The 27,861-nt window shown below is 42.4% G+C and overlaps 1 protein-coding gene across 1 annotated transcript in view; it reads right to left on the bottom strand.

Moving 5' to 3' along the window:
* The window catches only part of si:ch211-278a6.1 (SRC kinase signaling inhibitor 1), a 44,447-nt gene extending 21,900 nt beyond the window's left edge, over positions 1 to 22,547 (bottom strand). Inside the window, exons 1-10 of the mRNA XM_034142771.1 lie at positions 22,201 to 22,547; positions 15,523 to 15,561; positions 7,538 to 7,733; positions 6,720 to 6,731; positions 6,027 to 6,322; positions 3,187 to 3,983; positions 2,475 to 2,576; positions 1,945 to 2,072; positions 1,191 to 1,211; positions 346 to 506 (exon numbers count right to left, since the gene is read on the bottom strand). Coding sequence (XP_033998662.1) covers positions 346 to 506; positions 1,191 to 1,211; positions 1,945 to 2,072; positions 2,475 to 2,576; positions 3,187 to 3,983; positions 6,027 to 6,322; positions 6,720 to 6,731; positions 7,538 to 7,733; positions 15,523 to 15,561; positions 22,201 to 22,524 — 2,076 coding nt within the window. The 5' untranslated portion in view covers positions 22,525 to 22,547. The remainder of the gene's footprint in view (positions 1 to 345; positions 507 to 1,190; positions 1,212 to 1,944; positions 2,073 to 2,474; positions 2,577 to 3,186; positions 3,984 to 6,026; positions 6,323 to 6,719; positions 6,732 to 7,537; positions 7,734 to 15,522; positions 15,562 to 22,200) is intronic.
* Positions 22,548 to 27,861: the final 5,314 nt, after the last annotated feature.

Here is a 27,861-nt window from a genome sequence, read left to right as displayed (position 1 = left end):
AGAGATGTCATGCCCCTTAGCCTAACATGTGCATCGAGCGCTAGCCAATAGAAGTGAGAGTGTTACATAGTGATGTCACTATGTCACAGAAGTGAACAAAGGAGTCCAATGGAGGCTTTTCAGGCGGGGTGGGGGTTTGGGAGAGAAATTCCCTCTGGAGGAAACTATGTTTTTTTAGCCTTTGCAGACCAGTTACATTCACTATATAAAACACTACAGGAAAGGGAACATTAAAAAAAGCATAATAGGGCATCTTAAAAACTGTGTAACAGAATTGTGTAACTTGGGAGAACAGGCCCTTGAAGAAACAAAACATGCATTTTCTGCGATTGATTTAATATTTACCTGCATCTTGCGTAGCTGGCTGAGCTGTTTGCGCAGGTCGGTGGCATTTTGCTGCAGGCCGTTCAGGTGGAGCTTCATCTTCAAGCGGCCGGTGCCGTTAACCGGGGTTAAGAGAGAAGGTGGTGGCGGCATCAGAGCTAGAGGGGCCGACGGTGTATGAGCTGCCAATCACAGAGCAGGACAAGGGGGGTCACCAGGAGGTCGTTGGGAAACAAATTGATTAGCTTGCTGGGCTGTGCTCCGGTGAGATTTCAGTTAGCCAGCATGACAAATGAAAACACACAAACGGCATACAGGCTCAAAGAAACGTACATAATAGAAACATTTGCACAAACTGGAGCATATACAGTGTGTGAACTTTAAAAAAGTGCCATATTCACAAAACTTTATAGCCCACTGGGAGAAATGTGAGCTCATGCTATTAGTAGCCCATATGGAAGGGCAATTAGTCTTTTCAGTAGTGACACACAGGGGGATAACCATGCTCTTATCTTGACACAGGGCTTTGTGAATATGGCCATTGACTCTCCAGCTATTCTTTCACACATGTATGCTTCCTGAAAACACATATGCACTCTTATACACATTTAAAAAGGAGAGCATAGTCTCTGACAAAGACAACCTTCTGAAATTCCCAAAGGAAAAAACCAAGCAGAAATTCAAAAGTAGAGACAGAGACAGGACGAGGGGGGCCCACTCTCAGGGAAACCAGCCAGGAGGAAAACGTGAGGATAGACACCGCCAGCTACCCAGCAACACCACACACCCATACAGAGAGCAGAGAGCCATGAGTATGTCTGATAGGTGAAAAGAAAAAGGGCGATAGAGAAGGAGATGACAACTACCTTTCTTCTTCAGCCGTCCAGCTGGAATATAAAAAGAGTGAGCCAGTTACCTTGGAATAAATGAGAGGGTGCTAGAGAGACAAAGAGGGACGGGGAAGTCTCATTTCATATGTACTGGCCATGTGAAGGTCTGGTCAAAGAAAAGCTTTGTTCATGCCAAAACTGAGCTACTGAGTTATGGACATGTGAGAAAGAAAGGGAGAAATGCGTGGAATAAAATAAATGATTTAAGTCAGATATGATTCGGCCTGTATGGGCTACACCTGTTGGAAAAGGATTTCTATCAGCACTTAAAAATTAAATGCGGAAAAATATTTGTCTGATATTTACAAAAATACACCGATACATACAAATAAATATATCTCCATCAAGTACAGACATAGCTTTTGAAGTAGGCTAAAAGCTTTATACTGGGCAAAATTGGATAAATTGATACTTGCTTTCATCCGACTGAGTATGATAACAACAAATCCTCGGTTTGAACCAAGTTAATTTAACTACAAGTATGAAAGCACGCTTTAAATAACCAAATCCACAACTCTAAACAAAGCGTTAGTTTCCATTGTGAATCCCCTTGTGAGAGCTTTGTCAAATTTGAATTAATTTGTCCTAAACCACATTCAGGTCACCATAAATTATTGTTTGTGTCCATTAACCTCTTTAAAGTGGGGAAAATAAATTGTCCCAAAAATGTAAATAAGGCATTACTGTGTTAGTAACAAAAAGGGCTGGTGAGTAACAGCTGGGTACTCACGTCCGGTGGCGGAGCCGTCGCTGTTGGTTTCGGTCTTCTCGCTGGAAGAAAAAGGTAAGGGCCGTGAGAACTCCGTCCCTTGGTCTGGAGGGCAGCCCGCCATCATGCAGAGACGCAGCAGGCCGCATCTGAGGATTAACGGCCACAGGGCAAGGCAATTACAGTGCTAACGCTAACAGCACTACTCCTGGACACTATCAGACTACATTAACAAGCTATCCTCTTGTTAATGAGCCCCTGAAGTGTTCATGAGGCTGAAGTGATAACAATGTTCCTTAAATACGAGGAACTCCAAATCAACTTAAAAGCTATGTTACACCTTTCTACGTATCAATGCAAAAATCAATAGCACTGTGCCCTGTAGCTAATGTTTAGTGCTCTGTGCTTGTGTTGTGCTCACACAAACTAATGCTGATAATGGCTCTGATAACAGCCTGCCACCGTTGTCGTCGATAATGCTGCCTATGTGTCTGACCTGAAGCTGTATCTGCGAGATTTAAAGGGTTAATGGGGTGTAATGGGAGTCTTACGTGCTGTCACTGTCTGGTGCTCTGGTCAGCACGCTCTGGACCAGGCCAGTGAGGCTGGCTATCTGCTTCTCCATCGCCTCCATGCGCTCCAGACGCTGATCCCTGCAAAGGAAAATGGTAGTAATATAATTTCATTTATAGTGTGCTTTTCATGGTACTCAAAGACACGTTTTCAGCAGTTAAAATTACCATATCAATCAGAACACTTAATTAAGTATACAACATGCAATATGTATCATACATTAAAAGTAGTTAAATAGTGAGTGTTGATCTGGGATTTGAAAATAAATATTGCAGAAAATGCCAAATCACCAAAAGCACAAAGGCAGATGAACACAGGATTAAATTATAAACATTTATTTTGGCTGTGATAATATGTAACACACAGTTCAGTAGAGTAAGCAATACAGCTTTGTAAGTACATGTAAATATCTGCTTGTAACCAAGAAATTCTAAATTAAAGTCTAAGAGAAAATCAACTATAATAATATTGAATCATCTTCTGATTCCCCTCACTAGAATTGTGTGAAGCCAGTTTAAACCAACATAAAAAACACAAATACAGAAACTGTTCATGCAAAACAACCAGAGTGCTCTTATTTCATTGTTACAGATTCATTTCCCTTAGAAGCTGATTATAAAAACAAGTGTTCAAAACCTACTTTAAACAATAAAGCACCTTAATTAAATTCTCCACTCAGACAGTACTGACCTGCTGGTTTCAAGGTCCTGTCCAGACAGGGACCCAAATCCAGGCGTGGCCCTGCCGCCCTCCCCGGGCCCGGCTGTCAGACACAGAGGCTCTGAACCAGAGCTGGGCCTGGACTTGGGGCTCTCTATAAACACAGAGGAAGAGGCAGAGTCCTTGCGGAAGCTCTGCCTGACAGGTGAGGCTCTGCTGGGCGGGTTGGAATACGAGTCCCTGTCCCTCATCTGCATGTCGGGGATTTTCTGCGGGGATGATGGCGGCATTCGAAATCCCATGCCCAGTGTGGCTGAGGAGTAGGTGTCGGAGTAGAGTGAGCCTCCAGGCTTGTAGAGGGAGTCCTCCAGGTCGGCAGCAGCTGAGTAGGTGCTTAGGGAGCGCACAGAGCCACGGCGGTACAGGCCACTGGTTACAGGGAAGCTAAAGGGGTCTCCGATGGCAGCGAGGGACTGGGTGGAGGCGATGCTGAGGCGGCCCTCGTGCATCAGGCTGTAGGGATCTGCATACAGGCTCTCGTTCTTCATCAGAGCCATATTCTTTGCCGAGACTTCCTCATCAGGCTTGACATCGCGGCGCTCCAGGATGGCGCTGGGCGATGGAGACAGGCCTGCGTTTGGACCGTGACCGGCCGGGGCATGGTGGGGGTGTCGGGGCTGTTCCTGCTGGGATCCCGTGAAGGATGGAGGACGGCCACCGCTGTAAGAGAGCCGTGAGCGGGACGGAGAGCTGGAGGACGTAGAGGATGGAAGGGTGTTGAGGCGGCGAGTTGGGGAGGAGTCGCGAGAGGAGTACACCATATCCCTCTGAAATGAACAAGCAGGGATGCGGGTTACCATGGAGAAATACAGATGAGATGTGTCCCATGAGGCAGTTTGACATAACAACTGAGATCTGACAGACAATAAATCAGCTGTCAAATTCTGTACATCCCAAGAGAAGATGGTTCTCAAGAGACCAAATGTTGCGCGTTGTTTGTTATGTTTTAAAAATTTGCCAAATTACAGAATAAAAATGTTGTCCAGCACATGCATATTCCCAAAGTTGTCATTTCTTTTTGCTTCTTGTCTTCACAGGTTATAGGGTTACTAGTATATTATTACAAGCAGATAGTATGCTAAAACAAATCATTAATATGTATTCCATGTAGTTGTAGTGACAGGATGCAGGACACTCAACAACTTCATTCATACAGAACTGAACAGAATAACAGAAAATATATGTCCTCTTAGCTATTATTTTTCTCGACCTGCTTTTCTTTGTAGAGCATCATAATATCTCAAAACCCACCTCTGCCTGTGCTTTTCTAATGTAGGGATTTTCCTAATTTCTCCAACTTCACATATATTCAGTTTTCCCTTGTCACATTACTACATTTGTTGCTTTCCCATTGCTGTTTTTCTTGTTCTCATTTCCCTCTCAGCATCCTAACTAACCTTGTCAAGTGGCACCATGTAATACACAGAAAATGCTGGAGCGTGACAAAGGAATTTGTGCTGTTGAGCTGTTATGTCTAGACAAATATATATATATATACACATTCTGTATATTTACAAAGCTACAGTATATGAGGTGTTCTGGTTTGCACAATCTGTATGGAGACAACCTAAACAAACAAATAGATTAAGGCACAGCGTAAAGCCTCTAGTTGCTCCACAAGACACCACCAGGCACGACATGCACAAGAGCAAATACATGGCAACATGCTTGTTAAGATGCAGCCTCAAGTTACAAAGAATAAATGAACCGTTCACCTCACACTTACCATGAAATAATTCTGCACAATTAGTTGACATGTCCATTAGACGGTGAGAAAATATTCACCGACTAATTTGATAATTGATTCATTGTCAAGTACATTTTCATGCAAAAATGACAGAAAAGGCTGATAAAGCCCCTCAAATATGGTGACTGCATTTGTATGATTAATATCTTTTTAAATGTAATATATTTTGGGCTTTGGAAAGACACAACAAAACATTTAAAGTCCTTAGGCGGTGAGAAACTTGAATGGACATTTACAGTAGTACTGTTTTGGGATATTTAAATAATCAAACGATAAATTGAGAAAACAATCATCTTTCATGCACTGTGAAAGAGGCTGGGTTACTTTGATAATGGTTTTGCCAAATTAAAATGTGTTACAACAAATGATCCCTTTAACATTTATGGATTCAAACTCCTTGTTAGGAGTTTTTATATGTATAAATGTAGATTCACATTTGATGGGTGCTGCGCAGCTTTCTCACTACATATCTTTACTTTTCTTTGTATACACATGCATAAACAAGCATGTAAGCGTACACCAATACTTAAAACATACAGCACAATACATGCAAACACAATATACACGGGCACAATGATTTTTTCCCCTGCTGTTTGCATGGTTAATAGCGGTTGTATTCTCAGCATTGGGTGAATTTATGCAGATGGTAAGCATGGTTTTGTATAAAATAATTAAAAAACGGTCTCCCTCAGGCTTCCTTGATATTCAGTGAAGCAGAAATAACTTGGAATGTTGAAATATGCTCATTTCACAGAGGAACATTGTTCTCTGGTGTCTGCACAGCAACAGATGGCCTACATGAAGATAAGAAAGTACACTTCCAGGAGGAATTCCTGTTAAATTACTAACTTATACACCGTAACAGCATGTCAAAGGTACCTTTAAAGTATACAAAAACAAAAAACGCCTAGCCAAAGAAGCACACTGCTGCTCTTCATGTAGAGGCACGGCATAATAGAGGTTCTCACTGACATCAGACTAGCAAGATATCAGATAGCATTCTTCCTTTGAATAAAACCGTTAACCCCTTCACCTCCCCACTCCCCAGCTCCCGTCTCCTCACCCTCAGGTCTCCGTTAGCCAGGTGAGGTGCAGCCGGGTAGGAAGCGTAGATGGGCTCTTTGCGGTAAATCTTGATGATGCTGCGGTCCTGGATGTCTCGGACGTCCTCCAGCTCGTAGAAGACGTTGCGTGCCTCGTCCTTGATCAAGATGGCCGTGTTGGACGACTTCAGCATTCCTGCCGTCAACTTCTGAGGGAACATGTGCACGATGAGGGCGTGCAGCGTGTCCAGGCTGCTCAGCTCGTGGGTGATGTGAACCCGACGCGTCTCATCCCCGTACTGCAGGAACAGCACGCCTAAAAGAGAGTGACGGTTGAGTGAGAAGGGGATGGCTTCTGTTGATGGAAAGAATAACTAATCACTTTTTTTTATGCCATTTTGATAGATATATTGTAGTCAATAATGATAAAAATGTTCTGCCTTCAAATGTACAAGATGCTGATTTTTATGATCAGATTTCAGCATGAATCGTCCCTTTCTGAACGTGAGAATAGGACTGTGTGGGTAGCTGCGTTATAATTCACAGCTAAGGTGCAGATTTGGTAAAGGCAAGTTGACTTTTTACAACTAATATCTTTCATATAAAACTTTTACTTCCTATAATCAAATGGCAAAATAACCCCGCTTCATGGAATACTTGTTCAAATGCTGAAACCTTAGATTTGTTTGTGTTAAAGATGACGCCTGACTAACCTGCAAATTCATCTGCATACACCCGGGGGACAAACAAAAACAACAAGCAAAGCAAAGAAAGATCAGTGATTAAAAGTCAAGCAGAATAGGTGAGTATATTTCAGAGGAGTTGGGGAGAGAAGAAAACAAAGTGGTTAGTAATGAGACACGGAGAGGAGAGAGAGGCAGCTTCGCTCTTCTGCTTTATTCTGATCTCCTCATTGAATATAGCCCTCGTCAGTCAATTGTAATTTAGTTTTACAGATCCGTTTTTTTCTCGCAATACCTGATGCAACACCACTCCTTGATCTGGACAAGCCTCACAGTAATACACTGCCAAGGCCCTTTTGTAGTAAACCTGCTCTCAAAACTGCCGTTGCACAAACACATATCCTCATTTATTTGTAATTAATACAGGCATGCAGTCTTACAGTCAAAAAACAACAGTAGCAATCTAAACTGGAAAACATTCTCGGAAAATGTCAGGTTTTTTTTTATAATAAACCATTCTTTCTAATTGTACACCTGCACACTTGCTTGTTAGTTCATCGTGAATATATTAAGAGTATTTGTGTCTACACTTAAATAGATCAACTCATTATAAGTGAATTAACCATTCAGAAAGGTATGTTATGTGAGCACTCACTACTCTCCAGTCTTCTGTAGCAGAGCAATTAGACTAAACTGTAACGGTAATTGAGATGAGAGTAAAACACTTTCTCCCGTTCTGTGTAAGCGCGGCGCTGCACATCACCAGCCTGACGAGGTAAACAGACAGCTGTAAATCTGCCTGGAATCTGGCCAGCTCGTGGTGACAGAGCAGTGCTTTAAATCTTAACCTGGAGATCGTAGCTTATTCTGACTGGCAGAGCGGGACAGCGGCAGGCTCTGGCGGAAACGGTTCATCCTGTTAAACCCGACGGGGATGTCAGCTTCTGACATGGTCTCCAGGGACTCAGCTGAGGCGAAGGAGAGCTTGGCGGCCTGGTCGGCAAGCCCAGACTGGGTAGACTGGGAATGCCTTGGGCTGCGGCTCTGCAGGAAGACAAAGCACAAGGAAACACACACTCATTAACTAAGAGGTAAAATCAAGGCGGAGAGAATGGATTAGACAGGGCCAATGGAGTAAGACCAACCGGAAAAAGTGACAGTGAGCACACAATGAGACACTACACAATCAACCACGTAACAAGATTAACGAGACCTTGACAATGGTTTAGCTGCCAGCCATTCACTAACAATTACCGGCGTCACAGTATCTGTCATCAGTTGAATGCCGCAGCAGAAAAGCACAATATAGTTGTTCTCAAATGGCACAGCACTCCAGGGAATCAGCCTTTATGAATCACCTATGGTGGCGAAATTAAGCTGGAAACTGTGCTCCAGCTCAGCATAAGTTATGTCATGTTTCCTCGAAATTTGTACAGCATCCAAACTCTTTCCCCTGTGCTGTTAGGAACTCTAATAAGAACTCGTGGGAGGGGAGGAGAAGCGGATGCAAATCCCAGGCTGTCACTGTTGGTTTATCCTGCAGGACTCTGCCCAGTATTCTCTCCCTGAAAGACTGTGAGTGCAGCAGGGCTGAGCTCACTGAACTGGCTCCCTGATCCTCCACTGCTGTAGCGTTTCCTGCAGCTCAGGGGCTGCTGTAATGAGCTCCCACAATGCTGTCTGATGCTTGTTTGGATGGCAGGAGCAGACACATCCTTAGCCACAGTACAGTAGCTGTGCTGGTTCCCTCATCCTTTCACCATGCCATGAACACAATTGCTCTCCCCACTTTCAAGGATTTATTTTTTCTTCCCCAATGTGTAGCATGGATTCACTGTGGCTTCCATTCATATATTATTTAATTAACATGACAGTCTGTTAGAAGCTTCACAACATGTGTTTGACTTGGGCTGTAAAACAAGACGCAATACAACAGCTAGGGATTCCCTTTATTTACATTTTTTGAAATATTTATTCAAAAGTAAAGACATTTTCCATCTCAATTTCACAGTAGACATTTTCAAATTGAATGATTTGTTGTAACCAACAGCCAAACTCCGAAAGTGATTCATTTTTAAATAACGCAAAGTTGAAATACTTTCTGATTTAGCTGTGGTGTTATATGTGCATTTTCTAAATATGCGCATTATTTAAATATTGTAATTTGTAACTTTATTTCCCATTTTATGCTATGCCATCTATGTATTAAATTGTATCCTGTTTTTTATAATTTAATAAAGTATGTATTATTTTCCATTATATTTTATATGTCGTATTAAATTGACCACATTTGTACGGAGCCCCTAAAGGGACATGAAAAAAAAAAAAAAAAGAGAGAAAAAAAAAGTCGGGATAACGGGTTAGTTTCTAGTTTCTTTTTTTTCTTTTTTTTTGACAAAGTTACCGGTGCGCCAAGGAGGAAGTGGAGCACACAGGAGACAACCATTTCATTGCAGACTGTGTGGGGAAATGACAGTGCATACATTATTTGAGATATATTTCGAACTCGGACTTAATTTTAAGGACATTTCGGCCAGGGGTGTAGAGCTATTTGTTTAAGCACCGGATTGGCAAAACAGGAGACTCTGTAAACCAGTCTGCTTTGATCTATGAATTAATGTCCGTGACTCTCAGAGTAGGCTACCTGCTGCCCGCAGCTGTTTTAAAGGGAAAAAAACACTCAGAACACACACACACAGAATGTGTCCCCCAGTGGCGGACTGGTCATCGGGACGAATCCCGATGGGCCGGTACCGAAGTGGGCCGGTCGGGCTCCCCCCCGCTGGCAGTTCACTAGCCCCCCCCAGTTGACAGTTTACGTGGGCTGGGCTGGGTGAGATTCCTGGGCTGATTTTTAGTCCCAGTCCGCCCATCGTGATCTCCTTCATAAAACCAATAAAAGGGGGAGTAATCGGGCAGTTCGATGTGTGTAAAGGTGTGTGTGTGTGTGTGTGTGTGTGTGTGTGTGTGTGTGTGTGTGTGTGTGTGTGTGTGTGTGTGTGTGTGTGTGTGTGTGTGTGTGTGTAGAGGTGTGTGTGTGTGTGTGTAGAGGTGTGTGTGTGTGTGTGTGTGTAGAGGTGTGTGTGTGTGTGTGTGTGGTGTGTGTGTGTGTGTGGTGTGTGTGTTGTAGGGTGTGTGTGTGTGTAGAGGTGTGTGTGTAGGTGTGTGTGTGTAGAGGGTGTGTGTGTGTGTAGAGGTGTGTGTGGTTAAAACGTAACAGCCTGCGGTCACTCTTTAGCTGTTCCAATGAAAGTAAACTCAGTGTAGGCGGTGCGTAAAAGCTCTTTGAGCGCTGGTGCTGCTCTTCTCTGAGTTACACGCCCCGCTGCCTCCTGGAGTGACCACACACCCCTGGCCGAAATGTCCTTAAAATGAAGTCTGAGTACGAAATATATCTCAAATAATGTACTGTATGCACTGTCATTTCCCCACGTAAACATAACAGTCTGCAATGAAATGGTTGTCTCCTGTGCGCTCCACTTCCTCCTTGGCGCACCGGTAACTTTCTCAAAAAAAAGAAGAAAGTCGGGATAACGGGTTAGTTTCTCGTGAGCACGAGATACTAACCCGTTATCCTGACTTTTTTTTCATGTCCCTTTAGGGGCTCCGTACATTTGAAATGATTTTTGATGATTTGTTTAATTAATAGATATACATTATGCTTTGCTTTACTACATTAAAGTGAATGAGCTGTTATGTCATGTAACTATTATCATCACCGGTTATTTGCTTTTTAAAGTTACTGCCATGTATCACTTGTGTTTACAAGGGAAGTTACAAACCCCATATCATGACTAAAAAGCACAGCTATCTTTTTTTAATGTAAGATTCCTTCTGTTGCTACCATACATAATTCAGTCACACACACACCCACACACAGAATGATAGTGGTGGTGTCCAGTGATAGTGGTGGCAGACAGTGTCTGAGCACGCAGAGGACGCTGATGCTGACAGATAACCCCCACCGTGTTTTCTAATGGGCTCATTCATCTAGAATGTGACCACACTGAACAACAACACAGAGGAGAAGCACATACGCTGCATCACTGTGTCATATTCTGGCCAGCTACAGTGGGAAATACAACATATAAGGGGGTGAGATACAGTACTACACATAAGGTTAGTGTCCAATAGCATTTTATCTCGTCGTCCTTTCTATGAAACAAAGTATCTTTGCATTCCTGCTTTCCACTCTGCTTATGGCACACTTATGTTATGAAGCCTATGGTAGTTCTTTAGTTAATATGAAGCTAAAATTGACAGTTGTTAAGCTTAGCATAGCACAACGACCAAAAGCAAGTGGAATCAGCTAGCCTGGCACCGTAAAAATATCAGTCGGCTACATATCACTTCTCAATAATTACAAAAAACAGCCGGTTGATAAAAGATTTTATCATTTGTTGGACTCTCATTACAGGTATTTTGGCTACCTGGAACGGGATCTGTAGAGAAACCAGCTGCCCGAGCCCAACACTATTTCTCAGGGGAAGTCACACACAGAGATATATTTGGCATAAAATGCAATACCAGTTTCCAGTATTAACGGGATTGGCAGAAAGCCCCACCATGTGTAAAACATGTCAAAGGAGTTTTCTTCAGGGAGTATATGGTAATTTTTTTCTCTGCCTGGCTAAAAGGGGAACTCTGTTTCAAAATCTCCGTGTTTCTACTATAGCGCATGCAGGAATTTTATTTCAAGACTAAATAACCTAGCTGGAGTTTTCTAAGAAAAGGCAGAGGGAGTTGAGAATACGCTGCATGATGGAGCTCGAGACTCACAATGTTTGCATACTAAAGTTTTATATTTCTGAACCAGCTGAAAACAGTGAATGTGCTATGTTATACCCTCTTCTATAAATAATCTGTTAAAAAAGACAACGAAACCGATGTATGAATGTGTGTAATCTCACCAAATCTGTTGCTCCTAGTCAGCTTGCCTTGCTACATACATTGGCATCCATATTGGTGGTTTATGTGATATGAAAACAGAAAATCTCTCTATGTAGGAATTTAACATTGTAAATATTATATGTGAAGGCACCATCTGGTCCTGCTAGACATGCCAGTGTTATACATGACTGTGTTCACAGCCTGATACGAGGGAAACTGGTTCTACCTCCTTCTTATTTTTCTCTACAATCATCCCTCTACCGCTGCCCTCTTGCCCCCCTCCCCCCTCAACCTTTTCTTTTAGAGTGACTTTTTCAACAGCACTCAATTATTGTTGAGAACTCTACACTATTCTAAGGGCACGGCAGAGGAGAGGAACAAGTAGGGAACATGATGATCTTACTCAGAACAGAAGTGAATGGGGGGGGGGGAAATCGGGACACAGAGGTCTGACGGCAGACCTTAGGCTACAAACTGCATTAAACTCAATTCAACCTCCGCCATGTTTTTTCCTGTCTCGCATTCACACGTACACACGCACACAGGGACGCTCTGTTTTAAGTTCAAGTGGCACTGGAAGAGATTTTGGTTGAAAAATGCAAACAAATAAGAAGAGAATCAGCTTTAAAGATGCTTAACACACTGTGAGGAAACAGTGTTGATGCCAGGCAGCACTCAATTAGAATTAAGCTACGTTTAAACCCTGAATTGTTCACCCCTACAAATTCTTTAATTGTGCTGGTATGAACTGTGGTTAGCCTGTTATTTAAGACTGTTGTCAAATAAAATTGAACTTGATGCAGAGCAGACAACGAAACACACCATATTGTCTGTCTCTTCCAGCCATCTGCGGCTCCAATGTTTTTTCTTAATTTCCGCTCATGGTAAAATCATTTGAAAGTAATGCTGTCTTTCTTTTGTTACGTACACATTGTTGAGAAATTAATCGTCTGAATTTTCTTTTTTTTCCTTCTTTTTATCGGACAAAACCGATTGAGGGTGTTGTTTTTATTTTTTGGAATGAAAATATTAATTTATTTTTAATTCTTTAGAATCATCCAAACAGTGCATTAAGCATTAAAGTTGCAGGTTCTACCCGTTAAAAATGGCAAATTGATATATGTTGTGGGAAATAGCATAATGTAAAGTATAAGTATCATTATACAATACAATAGAAATGGGCAGTGCATGCTCAGTCAAAGATAAGGCTCATTTAAGATGAGAGATTTCAGCATTCAGTACATCATGTATTTACATTACATGTCATTTGTTAGACGCTTTTATCCAAAGCGACTTACATACATTCAGTATTGTGGACAATCCCCACAGGAGCGACTTGGGGTGAAGTGTGTTGCCCAGGGACACAACGACATGCTGACTGCAGTGGGACTCGAACTTGCTATCCCCTGATTCAAAGTCCAGCACACTACCCACTGAGCCACAGCCTCCCCATGTATCTTTCTTGCAAATACATCCAGCAAAATTGCATAAATGAATAAAAGCACACTAGCCAGTCTGTAACTATCTAGGCTGTGGTTTGGTAGGCGTTACCACATATGAAAGTGTTGGAGTCCAGAGGGAAGCTGACCACACAATTGCTGCCGCTGCTGCTAGCCTCTTCTCTCTGATCTTTTCCCTGAATGTAGTCATTTCCCTCTTAAGTGGTTTGACATTCTGATGGAGTTGAGCGAGGAAATGTCAGGAACAGACTCGATGTGTGTGAAATGACAATGAAATGTTTGGCTTTTGAGTATAGTCTTGAAAACTTGAGGTGTGAAATGGTGAATATCACAAACCTCACGCCTAACCACATCTCTTCTCTTCCATTATTTCTTTATGACAATTCTTCTAATGATATTTTCCTCTTTCTGAAAAGCTTGCTTCAGGTTGTACGTCTCCCTCCAATCTTTTTGTTGTATCTCTTGCCAATCATCTGTCCACTCCCAAAGCTCAATTCTGATTCTTGCTGAGCTGCTCAACGTCGACAGATCTTCCTCTGCTTCAGTCTCTAGTGACAGAGGTCAAAGCTTCATCCAGGTGACATGATTGTGCTGTCACTTTCTGCAGTTCAAGATTTTGAGCCTGCTTTGTCTCCGTCCAACTATAAGCTGGCTTTTCGTTCACAACAAACAAGTCCACACCTATTACTTTTAGAAAATGGAGGAAGAAAACGGCTCCCTAAAATCAATCCATCTCTAACCTTAATCTTCTGCCTGGACAAACAACCCCCAACCCCCCCAAACCCCATTCTCTTATATACCTGGAGGTGTCAATGCAGGGAACCAATCGCTTTGCTAAAGTGCTGTAAATTACGCAGCGATATTAAACGGTTTGCTCAGAAGAAAAGGGAGCAGAATGTCGTTCTCTTTGAGAGAGGAGGTGATGGCTGAGATTGTTGGAAATGATTTTCTTGAAAACACAGCAGGCACCAACATGTCGTAAAATTGACTATTTTTTTTGTATCCCAGTTTAACTGTGCATTATTCCATATCCCTGCAAAGTGGTGAATAGTCACAGTACATAATAGTCAAGTACTGTACTTAAGTACCATTTTTCTGTAATGGTACTTTCCTTGAGTATTTCCAATTGATGCTATTTATACTTTATGCAGCCCATTTACATGCACAAAAACCTGTATAACACACTACAGGAAAGAAAATGTTTTAATCATTCTCTGGTGTGTAAAAAAAATGTTCCCCTCTGCTTTCAACTCATTCTCAAACAAATATCTTTCTCTATGGCTGGTTACATGGAAAATACAAATTATGATTAGCACGCATTTACAATTTTGTCATTGTGAACCAAAAGATAAACTAATCTGTTGATATAATCCATAATGAAAGTTGTCCGTAGTTACAGATCTTTCTTGTTCAACGTTTTCAAAGTTTTCAGTAGTGCTAGACACACGTACTTACAAATGTTATTCTTTATCAACAAACATGAGCATGTGTCTGTGTAATGTTTGACAAATCTTTGACAAAAACATCCAGAGAGCTTTTGCAAACCACCACTTGAAAGTCCTGCAGAGTTGAAATCCTCTGGTTTTGGATTTATCTGATGGCCGGGGCTCTAAATTCTATTTCTATCACTCTTGCTTGAGGTTGTAGTACTTGTGTGAGTGAGTTATATATTGCTCAGCCTTCCCTATAGGTCAGGGCAAAGGACATTGATATTCAGTGACATTTCCAACCTGTCCAAATGATATTGTAAGCAGGGATTCAGGGAAGACTACACCGCAGAGAAGCCTTAGGCTCTTCTCTCACGCACATTAAACGTTCTTTAACTCTCTGTTTAGATAGGACGCCTCCTTGCCTGCCTTTGTGCAGTGTAATGCCACAACAAAGTGATACACATTAAAAAAACACACAAGCTACAAAATTGGTTCAACTCTCTAAATAGATAAACACTTTCTATACATCTTGACGCTGGTCTTCTCCAGTTCATTTAGCACTTATTGCCTCTCTGCAACCTGTGAATAAAACACATTCAGCCGCCCAGCCATGACTCAAGCCTCTGTGCTAATGTCAAAGTATTATTTCAGTAATGCCTCAGCGGCATGTCTGAAATGTCTACTTAATGTCTCAGTCAGTGTGAGTAATACTTCAGAAGGGTCACATGGCTTCTAGCCATTAATGCCAGCTGCCTGAGGGATCATAAATACTGAGAGAATCTCCTTCTGCAGATTAAATGGAGCTGGAGAAGTTTAAGCTCTCGCCACCCCTGACACCTCTGCCACTACACACTCTCACACACACACACACTGCCCAAAGAGCCGAGAGATGTCAAGTGATCTGGGTGTCGCAGAAGCCAGAGAACCAAGGAGATAGACTGGTGCTGCCCGAGGAGTCTGACGTAATCCCTCAACACACACACACACACACACACACACACACACACACGAAGATGACAAACACACAGGGACAGTAAGACAAGCAGCACTGACCTTAAAGCTCCAGTAGTTGGGCTGTTGCTGTTGCTGTTGCTGTTGAGATTATGAAGGACAAAATAGGGAAGGGGAGGGAAACAGAAAGAGAAAAGTTAGGGACTTGCTTCTGAAATAATAACAGAGGATCAATGACATAAATACATCTTTTTTTTTTTAAGTGCATAGAACAGGCTGGACTGGAGAGGAGATGTGAGGTGTTTGACACTGAGATCCAAAGCATCCTCCTTGAGAAGTATAACCGGTTGCATTTCCTAAATGAGTTCCTTGTTGCGTTCCATTTTTGACAGGCCCTATAGGAAACTCAATAAAATTGTTGACAGCTTCATCTAATCCGAACCAGAATCGTTAAGTTTGATTGGTGTTAATGCGGGGGGCGGCTGTGTTTTGCAGGCTTCAGGTTACAGAGCACCTGAAACAAGATTGCACTGTTGGCTGTTACTGGTGAAAGGGAAGGAAATGAAAAGAGTGAAATCGAATCAAACAGCAGCCCACTCTGTTGTTCCGATGTTGGACTCTCTCCCAGATTCCTCCACCACCGGCTCCGTGTCCTCCTCGCACTCGGCTGTCTCTTTCACTCTGAATCCACCTGCTCTGCTCTTTCATCTAAATCTCGCCACATCACCACTTTTTCTTCTCCATGCTGAATCACTCATGTGCCCATTTGCCCTTCCTGCTGCTCTGCCAAAGTGCGAAAAAAAGCTGCATGTTGGCCAAGGCCTCAGGAAGTGAGCTTTCCATTAAAACGTAATAACCCCCCAGTCGAATCCAGGCCAAGTCATTGATGGCCCAGGAATACCTCAAAATGACAAGGAAAATTGGGCAGAGTTCATGAATTTTAATTCTAATCCAAACTCTTATTCTAGTTCCTATTCTTATCTGATGGCAATTTCCAGTCCATTCTTCCTCCCTTCTGCAGGAACCACATTACTCTCTTGGAACAGGGAGGGAAAAAAAGTGACAGGCAAGTTTTGATTTATGATAGTTGGTGGTAATACTGTCTCAACAAAAGCCTGTATTATTTCAGTATACATTAGCATTACAGGGAGAGTGATATCAACCGTTAATAACCTTATTGCAAGCTTATCTTTGATTTATTGTTCCCTCATTTGGCCCTGCTGCCATTCTTTGACATTATCTTTGGTTTTATTATTTTTCTGTGCTGTCTAGTCTTTTTCTCTCTTATTAATGTTCTGTTGTGCAATTTGTTGCTTAAGTGGTAATGGTTCCTGGGCAAAAGTACACTCAGCGATGATTAAATAATAATGCTAATATTTAAATATTTTGTGTTGTGTATGTCTCGCCTTTTATTACATTTTATGTTGGCTTTGCTGAAGTTTTGATCAGGTTTGGTGCATTAATTGATTGCCCACCAAGGGTCAACACTTGGTATTAGTTGTCAAGACTTGGATTTGTGGTCTCTATAAAGGTCAATCAGAAGAGCCGATCAGACGATGCCTTGATTCTGAATTGAAACTTTTCAATAATTATTTGCTTTCTTGCCTGCTCTTTATTGCACCCTGAGATGATCACACATGTGTTACGGAGTCGGGCCCAGTGTGTGTGTGGCTCCACATGTGTAGCACACATACTGTGCTCGGCGCCACAGAGCTCGGCGCTATGAGTCTTGTCTAAACAGCACTGAAGCTTTCTTTTAAATTAAATACAGAACTAGATTAACCTACTGTATTGACGGCATTGAAACCAGGCAAAGATGTTCTCGTTCGTAACCACTTGTGTATTAAAAGAAGCCTGATCTGTGTCCCAATTTATACTACACACTAAAAGCATACTGCATGTACTCCTTCAACATATTTGGTAGTTAATATGCAAGAAAAGTCTGTGTTCAGCTTCTATACTAAATACTAACTGTTAATAACTGTAGGTAATATATCTATAATATACTCATTTGTAGTTAATATAACAAAACAAAAAAAATTCAACCATTATATATAACTTATTTATGAACATACTTTACTTAAAGATGCTTAAAACGAATAGTAGTAGGATTAGAAGAGCAATACCATAACAAATGGGAAACAACATAGCCGTGGTATAATATACCAAACTCGTATTTGTACACAATCACAGCAACATAATGAAACCCAATAAATTCTACTAACTAGGACATACAAAAAAGTTCAATTATCTGAAACTAAACAACTACACAGAACCTTCTAAACAGTAGGCCTAGAACAGGGGTAGCCAACACGGTGCCCGCGGGCACTTAGTCGCCACTAAAAGTAGCTCGCCAAGCAAATCCAAAATGTAAAAAATACACAAAACAAAAAAGGAAATGTAATTAAAAGAATCTACCCTATGCATAAACGAAACCTCAATCATAGTGAACTCTATCTACTTACTACAACTCTATATCTATCTAACACCCCTCCTCCCCCCACAATGAATATCGACCAATCACGTTCTTGGTTGATTTGTGGGACCAGCGTTGTAGTCGGGAAGAAAAGCAATGTGGAGCGGCAGCTCACCGCACTTCATAAGGAGTGTGACCGCTGATTTTCCTTCTGGCAGAATCTACACAACACATCAGCCCCATTGAACAGCCTAGTCGTGCCAGCCTATACAGCACATGAGGGGCAGAGTTTTACTGTGTGTGTGTTGCGACTTGCATATATATTTATTGCACTTGACGCACACACACGCATGGCGTAATTTCCACTGGGGACAGGGGGGACATGTCCCCCAACTTTTCTAAATCCCGTCATCGCCACGGAGGAGCACACAGCCTCTGTGAGCGAGCGAGACAGAGAGAGAGAGAGCGAGAGAGCTAGGGAGAGCACACCTTTATCTATTTAATATAGATAAAGTAAGAAATCATTCCAATGTGTACTATAGGACAGTAAAACAAATCAAAAAACAGTTTGAAAGGGGAGTGATTAGTAAAATATGCATAAATAAAAAGAAAGAATGCTAACTAGGTAACATAAGATAAGAACAAACCAGTTTAAATGATTTGTTATTGGTTGTGATCATATTCTAAAGATGTTTGGATTATTGAAAAGTATACAGCTCTCTTTCATCTGAGTGTTGAGAGCTGTTTCCATCAATTCATGTTATGCTCAAAGTGCACCAGATTGATGCTTTTAACTTCAACATTTAAACAAACATCTTCCCGGGGTTGTATGCCCCCGGACCCCCCTAGAGGAGGTGAGGACCCCCCTAGAGGAGGTAAGGACCCCCCTAGAGGAGGTAAGGACCCCCCTAGAGGAGGTGAGGTCCACCCCCAAATAAAGCAGGTTAAAACAATTAAATTGAATACATTTTCTTTTAGTAAACACTGAGAACGGGTCCCACAGACCCAAACAGCACACAAAGGTTAAAGGTCAGCATATAATAACGTTAAAATGTGCTAAATATATACACTGCAAAAAACAAAAAAAAGAGGAGTAAAAGTAGCCCCCGACTTGTTTTATCTTTTGAAAGTAGCTCTCACCCTAAAAAAGCCTGGTGACCCCTGGCCTAGAAGCTATTCCAAAGCATTTACATGGACAATTTTCTGTCTGCCAAATAATGTTGCTGTACTGTTTTTACAGTTTTACTTTGAGATGTAAAAGAAAAGTTTGTGTGATATATCTGCCGAGACACTCTAACATTAAGTGTGACTAAAATGATATGGAGCATAATCTCCACCCACACTTACTTTTTTCCCATAGCATATACATTTCTACCAACATATGTCGAAGTAAATATTAGTAGGAGAACTCTTTGATGTGACGCTAAGGAGAATTTATGTCTCCAGGGTCGTTTTTTCTGCTTTGTTTTTTAGGTAATATGGTCGCCTGTCAAGGAGAATTAAAGGATTAAATTCTCCATTTTGGGTTAATATTAGAACACCTTTATAAAAAACATAGCTTTACTACATAGATTTAAACAAGGAATTGTGTCTTATTTAAACAGGACAATGAGCGATCTGAATGAAACATCAGCATCTCCTCTGAAGTGGTCAGAAAGCTAATTCTCAATAGGACTCAGGTGTGAGGGATCATGGGTAAAGTGGGTCAATGGTGATAAGATCAGACATGAGGGGAGGTTGGACTCATGTTGGCCTTGACAACCTGGCCATGTGTCAGTCATTTATTCAGTAAAGCTTCGTCCTTGACAATCTGTTCAATCCAGAGCGGCTTCGAGGCAGCATTGGAGCATCATACATAATTGCTGTTCACTTGTTTAGGCAATGTTAATGATATTGTTTTCCCACAAAGCTAAATGACTCTGAAGGCTGGCTTTAATGGTGCGGAAGTCATTCGTGGTCTTGTGGTGTGTTTGTCTCTGCCAGGGTTTTCTCTTTGTGCTTTAATGAGGCTTACTCACAGTTTTCAGGGAATGTCAACACATTCACAATCCCCCGCCTCGTGTTGTTTTAACTGTTGCTCAGCTGATTGAACTTGGACTTTGAGTTGCAAATACTGCACTCAGACGATGAAAATCCAGAGAGCCTATTTTTTTTTTACGTTGTTAGAACCCCTTAACACTTCTCCATCCTAGTAATTACATTGCATTTTATTTTGTGCAGAAATTATACAAAGACATCATTTTATACTGCCAACCGTTATCACACTAATTCATTCAGACATAATCCCTGATGAGAGACAAAACTCTCCAATGAGGCTCTACTAATTAGCTCAAATGTGCACCTTGTCATATTTAACCTCCTGTTGAATTTAATACGTTGTGAGCCCCGAAGAGACAGTTGTACTGATGCCTGTTTGAAATGTCGGATTAAACCTGGGGCTAAAGAGCTGAATGCACGTAGAGACACCCAGGAATACATTTGTGAGTTGTCTACAGAGCTCCAACAGGAGGACGTAGCCTCGCAGAGCGTAGCGCTGCATTACCTGACCGGCATGTAAAGCAGGCTGCACTCGCTGCACCCCTCCTCCACCTCCGGCTCTTTCTCATGTCGTCATCCTTTCTGCACCCCCGCCCCCCTCTGATCTCAACCACGCTTTACTCTTTCCCCCCCCCCTTCAATCCTCCTCCGGTTTGGCTTGGCATCCCAACGTTACCGCAGCCCCTGTCCCCTTCTGTCTGTCATTTAAAATACACCTACACTAGCCACCACGGCAAATAAAGGCTGCACAAGAGGCTGTGTGCAGTTTACACTATCGTCCATTCAGCCTTCGTCTAGCCTGCCGAGCATATGCAGCCCCCGTCACCACAACAACCAGCATAAACACAACAGGCGTGGAATCTAATCCTAGCTCGTGCATCCTTATCAGACACAAACACACAAACACACACACACCCTTCTCTACAACAGCCTCCAGCTTGCAGTCCCGTCTCACCTGCAGTGCACCTGTCCACTACTCCAGTCATCCCAGGCTGTCGGTCAGGTGCAGCGATGCCTCATGGTGTTTTTTGCCCGTCTCTCCCTCCCTCTCCCTTCGCTCAGGCCACCTTTCTCCCCCTCTCTTTCTCTCTCTCTCTCTCTCTCTCTCTCTCTCTCTGTGTCTTGCTCTCCAGTAGCACATGCGGCGGAAACTCTTTATTTAATTCATTACAACACCAGCCGATTAACTCCTTCGCAGATGGGTGGCTGGCTCCTGCTGGTGTTGGCTAATTGAGCAGCGGGCTGCTTGACTGGCTGCTGCGCTCCTCTCCAGCTCCTCCTCCTCCTCCTCCCCCCCTCCCTCGCTCCTCACTGTCCATGCTCTGCACATCCACGAGATGACAAGAAATCCCGGGTTCTGCTGCTGCCTCCCCCGTAAACGGAAAATACTTTTGCATCTGTCCACTCTCCCGGCTTTTGTTTACATTTATTTTTTTTTGTTACCTCTCTCTCCGTCTCGTTAATTCCCTCTCCCTTCGGTCTTCATCATTGCACAATTCTTGCTTCTCTTCATACAACCTGACCTTTGCAACGCGATATCCCTACTTGCCATTTATGGGCGAGGTTGCCACGGCAACTATGGACTCCACCTGCCTATCACCCGCCCTCCCTTGCTTGCTCTCACTCAATCGCTCTCTCTCTCCCTTTCATTCTCTTCTCTCCCCTGATGTTCTTTTCTGTCATGTCTTTACACCAAATCTAACCTTTTTTCCTCAATACACACACAGCAGTAGAGCTCACACAATGAGAGAGGGTGTTTGTGCACAGTACAGTGTAAATGTTGTGTGTGTGTACCTGTGCATGTCAGTCTGTGAAAGTGGTCAAATTATAAACTACATCTCATGGGGGAGAATAATTGATAAGAGACAGAAAGCAAAGGAGAAACATTATCCTTAATTGTTTAGAGAACAGCATTAGCATTTAAACATTCAGAATGTGTGTGACTTCCCATCCTCCTTCACACCTCGACAGAGCCAGTCTATGTAAAGTCCTGGCTGCAGAAAATAAAACAAAGAAAGCTTGGCTGTGACAGTTTAATGACAACCTCTAATAACCCCCATACAAAGACCCTCTGACAGCCTTTCCTTATTCTCTCTCTCAATTATTTTAATAAGCACAATGTGTAGAAATGGTCCTGACAAGAGACAACCTGATGATACCTCAACTACAGTATTACGTGTGCATGTAAATAGGCCTGTCTACATGTGACATATTTTTTCTCTAATCAAATTGACAGTATTGATCAGTTTGTCACGTACAGTATCTCTGAATGACAGGATAGTCCTGAAAGAAAAACACAATCCCATTCCCCAGGTATGACTTTTTACCTGTTCTCGTGCAGCCCGCTCTGACGTCCCCCTCATGCTGCCGTGGGAGGGTGAGGGAGAGGGTGGGGTGTGGTGTGGGCTGTGATGCGGATGCTGCAGTTGCTGCTGCTGCTGGTACTTGCTCTTCAGGTGGTCCATGAAGGCGTCCCTCTTGCGCTCCATGTCCACCTTGTGCAGGTTGGTGAGGGCCTCCAGGCTCTGGGCCGCCGTGACCGTGTGCCGGTGCTCCGACGTGTGCACCAGGCCGACATTGGAGAAGCGGCGAGCGCTGTTCCCCAATGTCCGGTACTCTCGCGGATACTCCAGGTCATCTGTGGAGATCATGTGACTGCCACCACGCTCGGGATCTGTGGGACGAGGACAGAAGAGCGGAAAGGAGGATAAGGGAAAGGAAGGAAGAGGGAAGGGTTGGAAAGTGCGAGGTGATTCAACACCCACACACGCATGCAGAACGATTTCAGGGTGAAGACGTGCATACACACACAGCAGGCAAACATGGGTGGAAACAAAGGGAGCAAAGAGTGGGAAGAAAAGGCAGAGGGGTCAGGAGAGAGAGAGAGAGAGAGAGAGAGAGAGAGAGAGAGAACAAATTGAATTGGATGTTAGACTATTTGCCACCAGGATGTAGCATTTCCCTGCAGAATTATTGATTTCAAGTTCTAAAGGGAAGAAAAATGAGAAAGTAAAATGCTTCTGCAATAGATCAAAGCAAGAGGATGGGGCTGCATTTGTTTGGCTGGATGTTCCATTGTGATATGCCTGCTTGTCATTTCAAGTGCCTTACGTTGTTTCCTTTGGAAACACAGAGAAGCAAAATGCTGAAAATTGAGGAAATGGAAAGTCAGTTGGGAACATGAGGCAACACTTCCTTTATAAATGTCCTTGTTCTTTTTCACCAACTACTGTCCATCTATCTGAGAGTTCCCTCCATCCCTTGACATTCTCTGCCACTTACTCTACATATTCTCACCGTCTCTTGTCTGGAGGTGACTGATTCTTACTTACATTTTTAAAGGAGGCGCATCACTCTGACAGCCTTTGGCCTTTTGTCAGCGCTCTAATTGAAAAGAAACACAGCCCAATATTGAAAGCATATGCAAAAAGGAGACAGCTGGAAGGAGACGGTATGGTAACACAAAAAAACAAGTGACTGCAAAAAATTAAAATGTAAGCATGATGGAAGAGCAGGGAGCCATTCGCCCGGTGAGTTACCTTGCTTAGCATAACAGGCCCCGGCGTTGGCTAGAAGAGAAACATGCAAAGGGTTAATTTGTGTGTTTGTGCACAGTGGTGCGGACAAACACACCAGGACACCATCACACGAGCATCAGAAAAGAGCTATCAGGAAATGATAGCACTTTCTCTGAATTACAACTAGTTAATGCATTATATATGCATTATTAGGGTTAACATATGGGGAAATGGTGGTTGGCTATGAATACTAATAGTGTCTTACAATCACCTCTAGAATGGTAAATGAATATAGAACATCGTGCATTTTTACACAGAAATAATTTGTAGTTTATGTACTCATATTGGACCAAATAGCAAATTAACTGTGTATAAACATCTCATTTAAAGCAGGTAGAGAAAATGTTCAAATCCAAAATGGATACAACTGGTGAGAAGCAGAGTATAAAAAGTGCTGAGGCTTAATAAGGCTGCATGAAGTGGACCATCTGTATATTAAGGGCTCATCAGCAGCATTAGCAGGAGCTGAGTGAGTAAGCAGCAGAGGATGGCTCCTCGGGGCAGGAGCAACAAATGGACTGTTAATGAACGCACAGGAAGAGAGGAAGCCGGCCAGATGGGGGCCCAACGGAGCTGCAACGCTCTCCAGTGGACAAACCTTAACACAGAGGAAGCCTGTAAAGGGCAGAAGGTCTGTGATCATTCCAACACAGCTGCAATCAGTCCGCATGCCCATCGTGAACCCATTTCTCTCTCTAATCATCCTCGGAGAGATATCACACTCAACTGTTTCAACACTGTGCCCTTACATCCACCATATTATGAAGTGCTGATAAACTGAGCAGGGGTGAAGCGCAATGGACTGACCTCCTGGCTAATAGCATTAGCATTGAGCTCTCTGCTGCGCATAAAGGCTGCCGGTCATATTCATCTGGCCCACTCGCAGACTCCCAGATCTCTGGTTTACACTTCATTAGGCCAGAGCTTATTGTCAATCAGCTAACAAGGACCTGACACAAGGGCCCCATTACAATGGCTGGCAAAGCCGGGCCTACTGTATGTACTGAGGCTTATTATTGTGACCGAGCATCCACAACATGCAGTGAAAAGCTGAGTAGGCTATGCTGCCTCTAGATAAACATAAAGCTACGAAGATAATGAAACACTGCGTCGACAAAACAATGTAGCCTTATCAACCGCATAAAGTTGAAGTCCTTAGAGAAGTTAAAATGCTAAACAAGCTGGTGTCTTGCCAAAGGAAATGAACTCCATCTTTGAAAGATTTGCATCTCTTTTAACCACTGGTTTGGAATACAGCCTGAAAACTTTCTGCAGTTTATGGTTCTTTCTTGAGTTGTGTGCAAAGCCACCAGCATGAGCACAGCGGGAGAAAGAGATGTGTGGGCAGCAGAGCAAGAATAGAAAGTTATTCATCTTTACTGTCGTCATTCGCAGCCAATGTATTTCCACATAAGCTGGCAGACAATAACCCCGACAGCCAAAACAATCTGTGCAAACCCACGCAATGGCAGCGTAATTTAAACCTACATAAAAGAGCCTTAATGGGGTGTGTTTCTGGTGACCGCTCTATCGCGAGACAGCAGGGACTGTCAGTAAGTCTGGATCTCCGGCAGGGCAAATTGCTGCTTTATAGACGGAGAACCTTCAGGAAAAGATGCAGCATGTTGGTCGACGAAATAATAGAAGATCTGAATGACAACGTGAGGGCGAGGCCACAATCAGGACCGATAGAATCTTTGAGCTCAGCCAATGAGGCCTCGGCTGCACTGCCAAAGATAGGGAGCACAGTCAAGAGCTTTCACCTGCCTAAATAAAACAGCCAGCTGTGGAGGGACTTAAGAGATAAGACAAGACAAACAGGCAGGGAGAAATTACCTGCATGGAGAAAAAGATACTACAAGGCAAAAATAATAAAACCTCCAATACAACCGGGAGTCCATCTCCATTTGTTGTTACTCTGTTTATGCAAACAAGCTTAAAAACTCCTTTCTTCAGGGGAGGTTGAACCACTGTTTGAAGCTGGTCCATAAAAACAATGACAAATGGATTCATATTTATTGGAATTAAAAGTAAAAATGTTCTATTTAATTCATTTTCTTCTGATTCACCAGTCGACACCGCCTTCAGGAGGTTATTTTTACATGTAGTGAAAATCAGTCCGTGACATGAGGCATTTGCCAACTCACCCACAACAAATATCATCACACAAACATAATATTCTGTATCATCAAAGCAATATCCTGGACCACATATTTCCAAAGGGAAAGGTGCCTTTTTTATATACAGTTTCCTGCTGGACTTGACTTTAAATTGGGGGAGAGGAGCTGCTGCTCATCGTATGCATGGACATAAGGTGTGGAGAATCACAAGGTGAGGAAAGTGGATTGGGTTTGCTTTGATGGATTTGGAGGCGGTGTAGCTTGATAATTTAGGCATGTTAAACAAGTGGGTCAGAGGGAGTGGAGGGGTGTAAAGTAGCTCCAGTCTCAGAAGGAGCTGCAGACTTCACACTCACAAACAGGGCAGGATACTTTAATTAATAGCTTCATCCATATTCAAAGGTACTTCAACTCTCTTCCTGTTGGCCAAAAATGCAGCAGCTTAAGGCTACATTAAATAATTGTGTATTATTATTTTTATTTGAAAACGCATGTACAGTGAAGTAAACCATCATAAATGAGACATAAGGCAATAATTCAAATTTGAAAAGCTGAAATATGAGATTATTTTTCTATTGAAAGACTATATGTTTTAGATTGAATAAAAACTTTTGAAAAAGTTTTAGAAAAAAAGGTTTCGCAGAGACCAGATGGATTGATATGAAGTGTTTTGTGATGTAGAAATGTTAATAATGAATGTGTACTGAAAAGGAATCTCTGAATAGTGTCTGTCATCTCTGAGGCACATACAGTACAGCACAAGGTCTTCTCTCTGTGATTTAAATAGTCTCGCCTGCGCACCGGTTAAACATCAGGGATAAGAAGTGCCATCAGTGAATACATAAACAAGAAGGTCTTAAATCGAAAATGATATCGCAAGTTTAATGAAGTCCCTGAGACAGAACATTCTATGCAGAACATCGAGACAACGTTAAATTGTGTATGCACTTCAGATATGCTCACCTACACGATCTAGATGAAAGGCATAACTTTTTATTTAATCAGACAAGTTTATATAGATAATTGTATTGACGCCTGCTAATAAAATGCCAAAGTAAGAGTCATCTCTGTCACTTTAAATTATTCTGTATTCAAAACTAGATGTTATTTATCCGTTTATTCATTGACATTTGATAAAATATATGGATTAACTCAATTATTATACAGGTCATTGATTTTTGCCTCTGTGTGGTTCTGTTGCTTGTTTTTTTTACATGAAAATGTTATACCAAGAAAAAAATGTGTAGTTATCTTTGATCTGTGTTCAATATCAGATTACTATGTAGTGGCTTTTAATCTTTTAATGGTAATATTTAAACCAAGCATTAAATCATCCATCGTATCTATTCTCAAGTCTACTCTTTTATTCTTCCATGTTGAAATGAGCTACTTCTCCATGCGATGTCCTCCCCCTGAAGGTGTGTCGTTATGCAGATGTTTGAGGAAGGCAAGGCTTCTCCATCCGATACAGAGCCTAATTTACTGCGAGCATGACAGGGCTCCTTGTGGGATGCCGGACGTGACAGCATAGGGGGGATAGACCAGCTGAATATTAACCGGAATGAGGGAAGAGGTCAAATCAAGTAGGAGTGGCTGCAAACTGCTAATCCGGCATGTCAATTAATGCTACAGGCAACAGGATATAAGCCAATCAGCAAGGCTTGAAGCTGTTGGCAATTGTAACTCTATTCGCTCCAGTGGGAACAGTTTAAACAAATAACTAGAAGGAGAGGGGCATGGCGGGAATAGAAATACCCTCCTGTAAGACCACCAATCAGGCTTCTAGAAACTCTCCAAGTCAGTTTTCAAGAACCTATTAGGGGGTTGCATTTCACGTAATATTAAACCTTAAAATGACAGCTGTGGGTAATATCACCCACAGGAATATGAGGACAGTTGGGCCTTAACCATAATGTGCTGCTGTTGAATCTTTAGGATGATATTTCTACGAAGACTTCCCCTGCTAAATAATTACAAATCCTGCAAAAGGACTGGCAAGTGACTACCGTCTCATTGACTGCAAGGTACGCTATCAAACAGACCTTGAAATGTACTACAGCAAGTAGTAGACACTCAAGTTTCAATAAAAGAAACAGCAAAAAGCGACTCTAAACTTGAAAGGGTAACATTTGTTTACATCTCTCCTATCTCATTCTTTTAGTGTTCTAGCTGGATTTGTTTTCTCTCTTCACTTGCAACAATGAGGCTCCAGGTAAAAAGGTACATAAAGCAGCGGCTTGTGCACTTCACTCTTTTTTTCTCTCTCCATTCTCTGAAAGCTCAGAGGCAC

This window comes from Trematomus bernacchii, unplaced genomic scaffold, assembly GCF_902827165.1.
Source record: "Trematomus bernacchii unplaced genomic scaffold, fTreBer1.1, whole genome shotgun sequence".
NCBI classification, from domain to species: domain Eukaryota; kingdom Metazoa; phylum Chordata; class Actinopteri; order Perciformes; family Nototheniidae; genus Trematomus; species Trematomus bernacchii.
The sequence above is the reverse complement of the archived record's forward strand: the minus strand, read 5'-3'. Positions and strand labels throughout refer to the sequence as shown.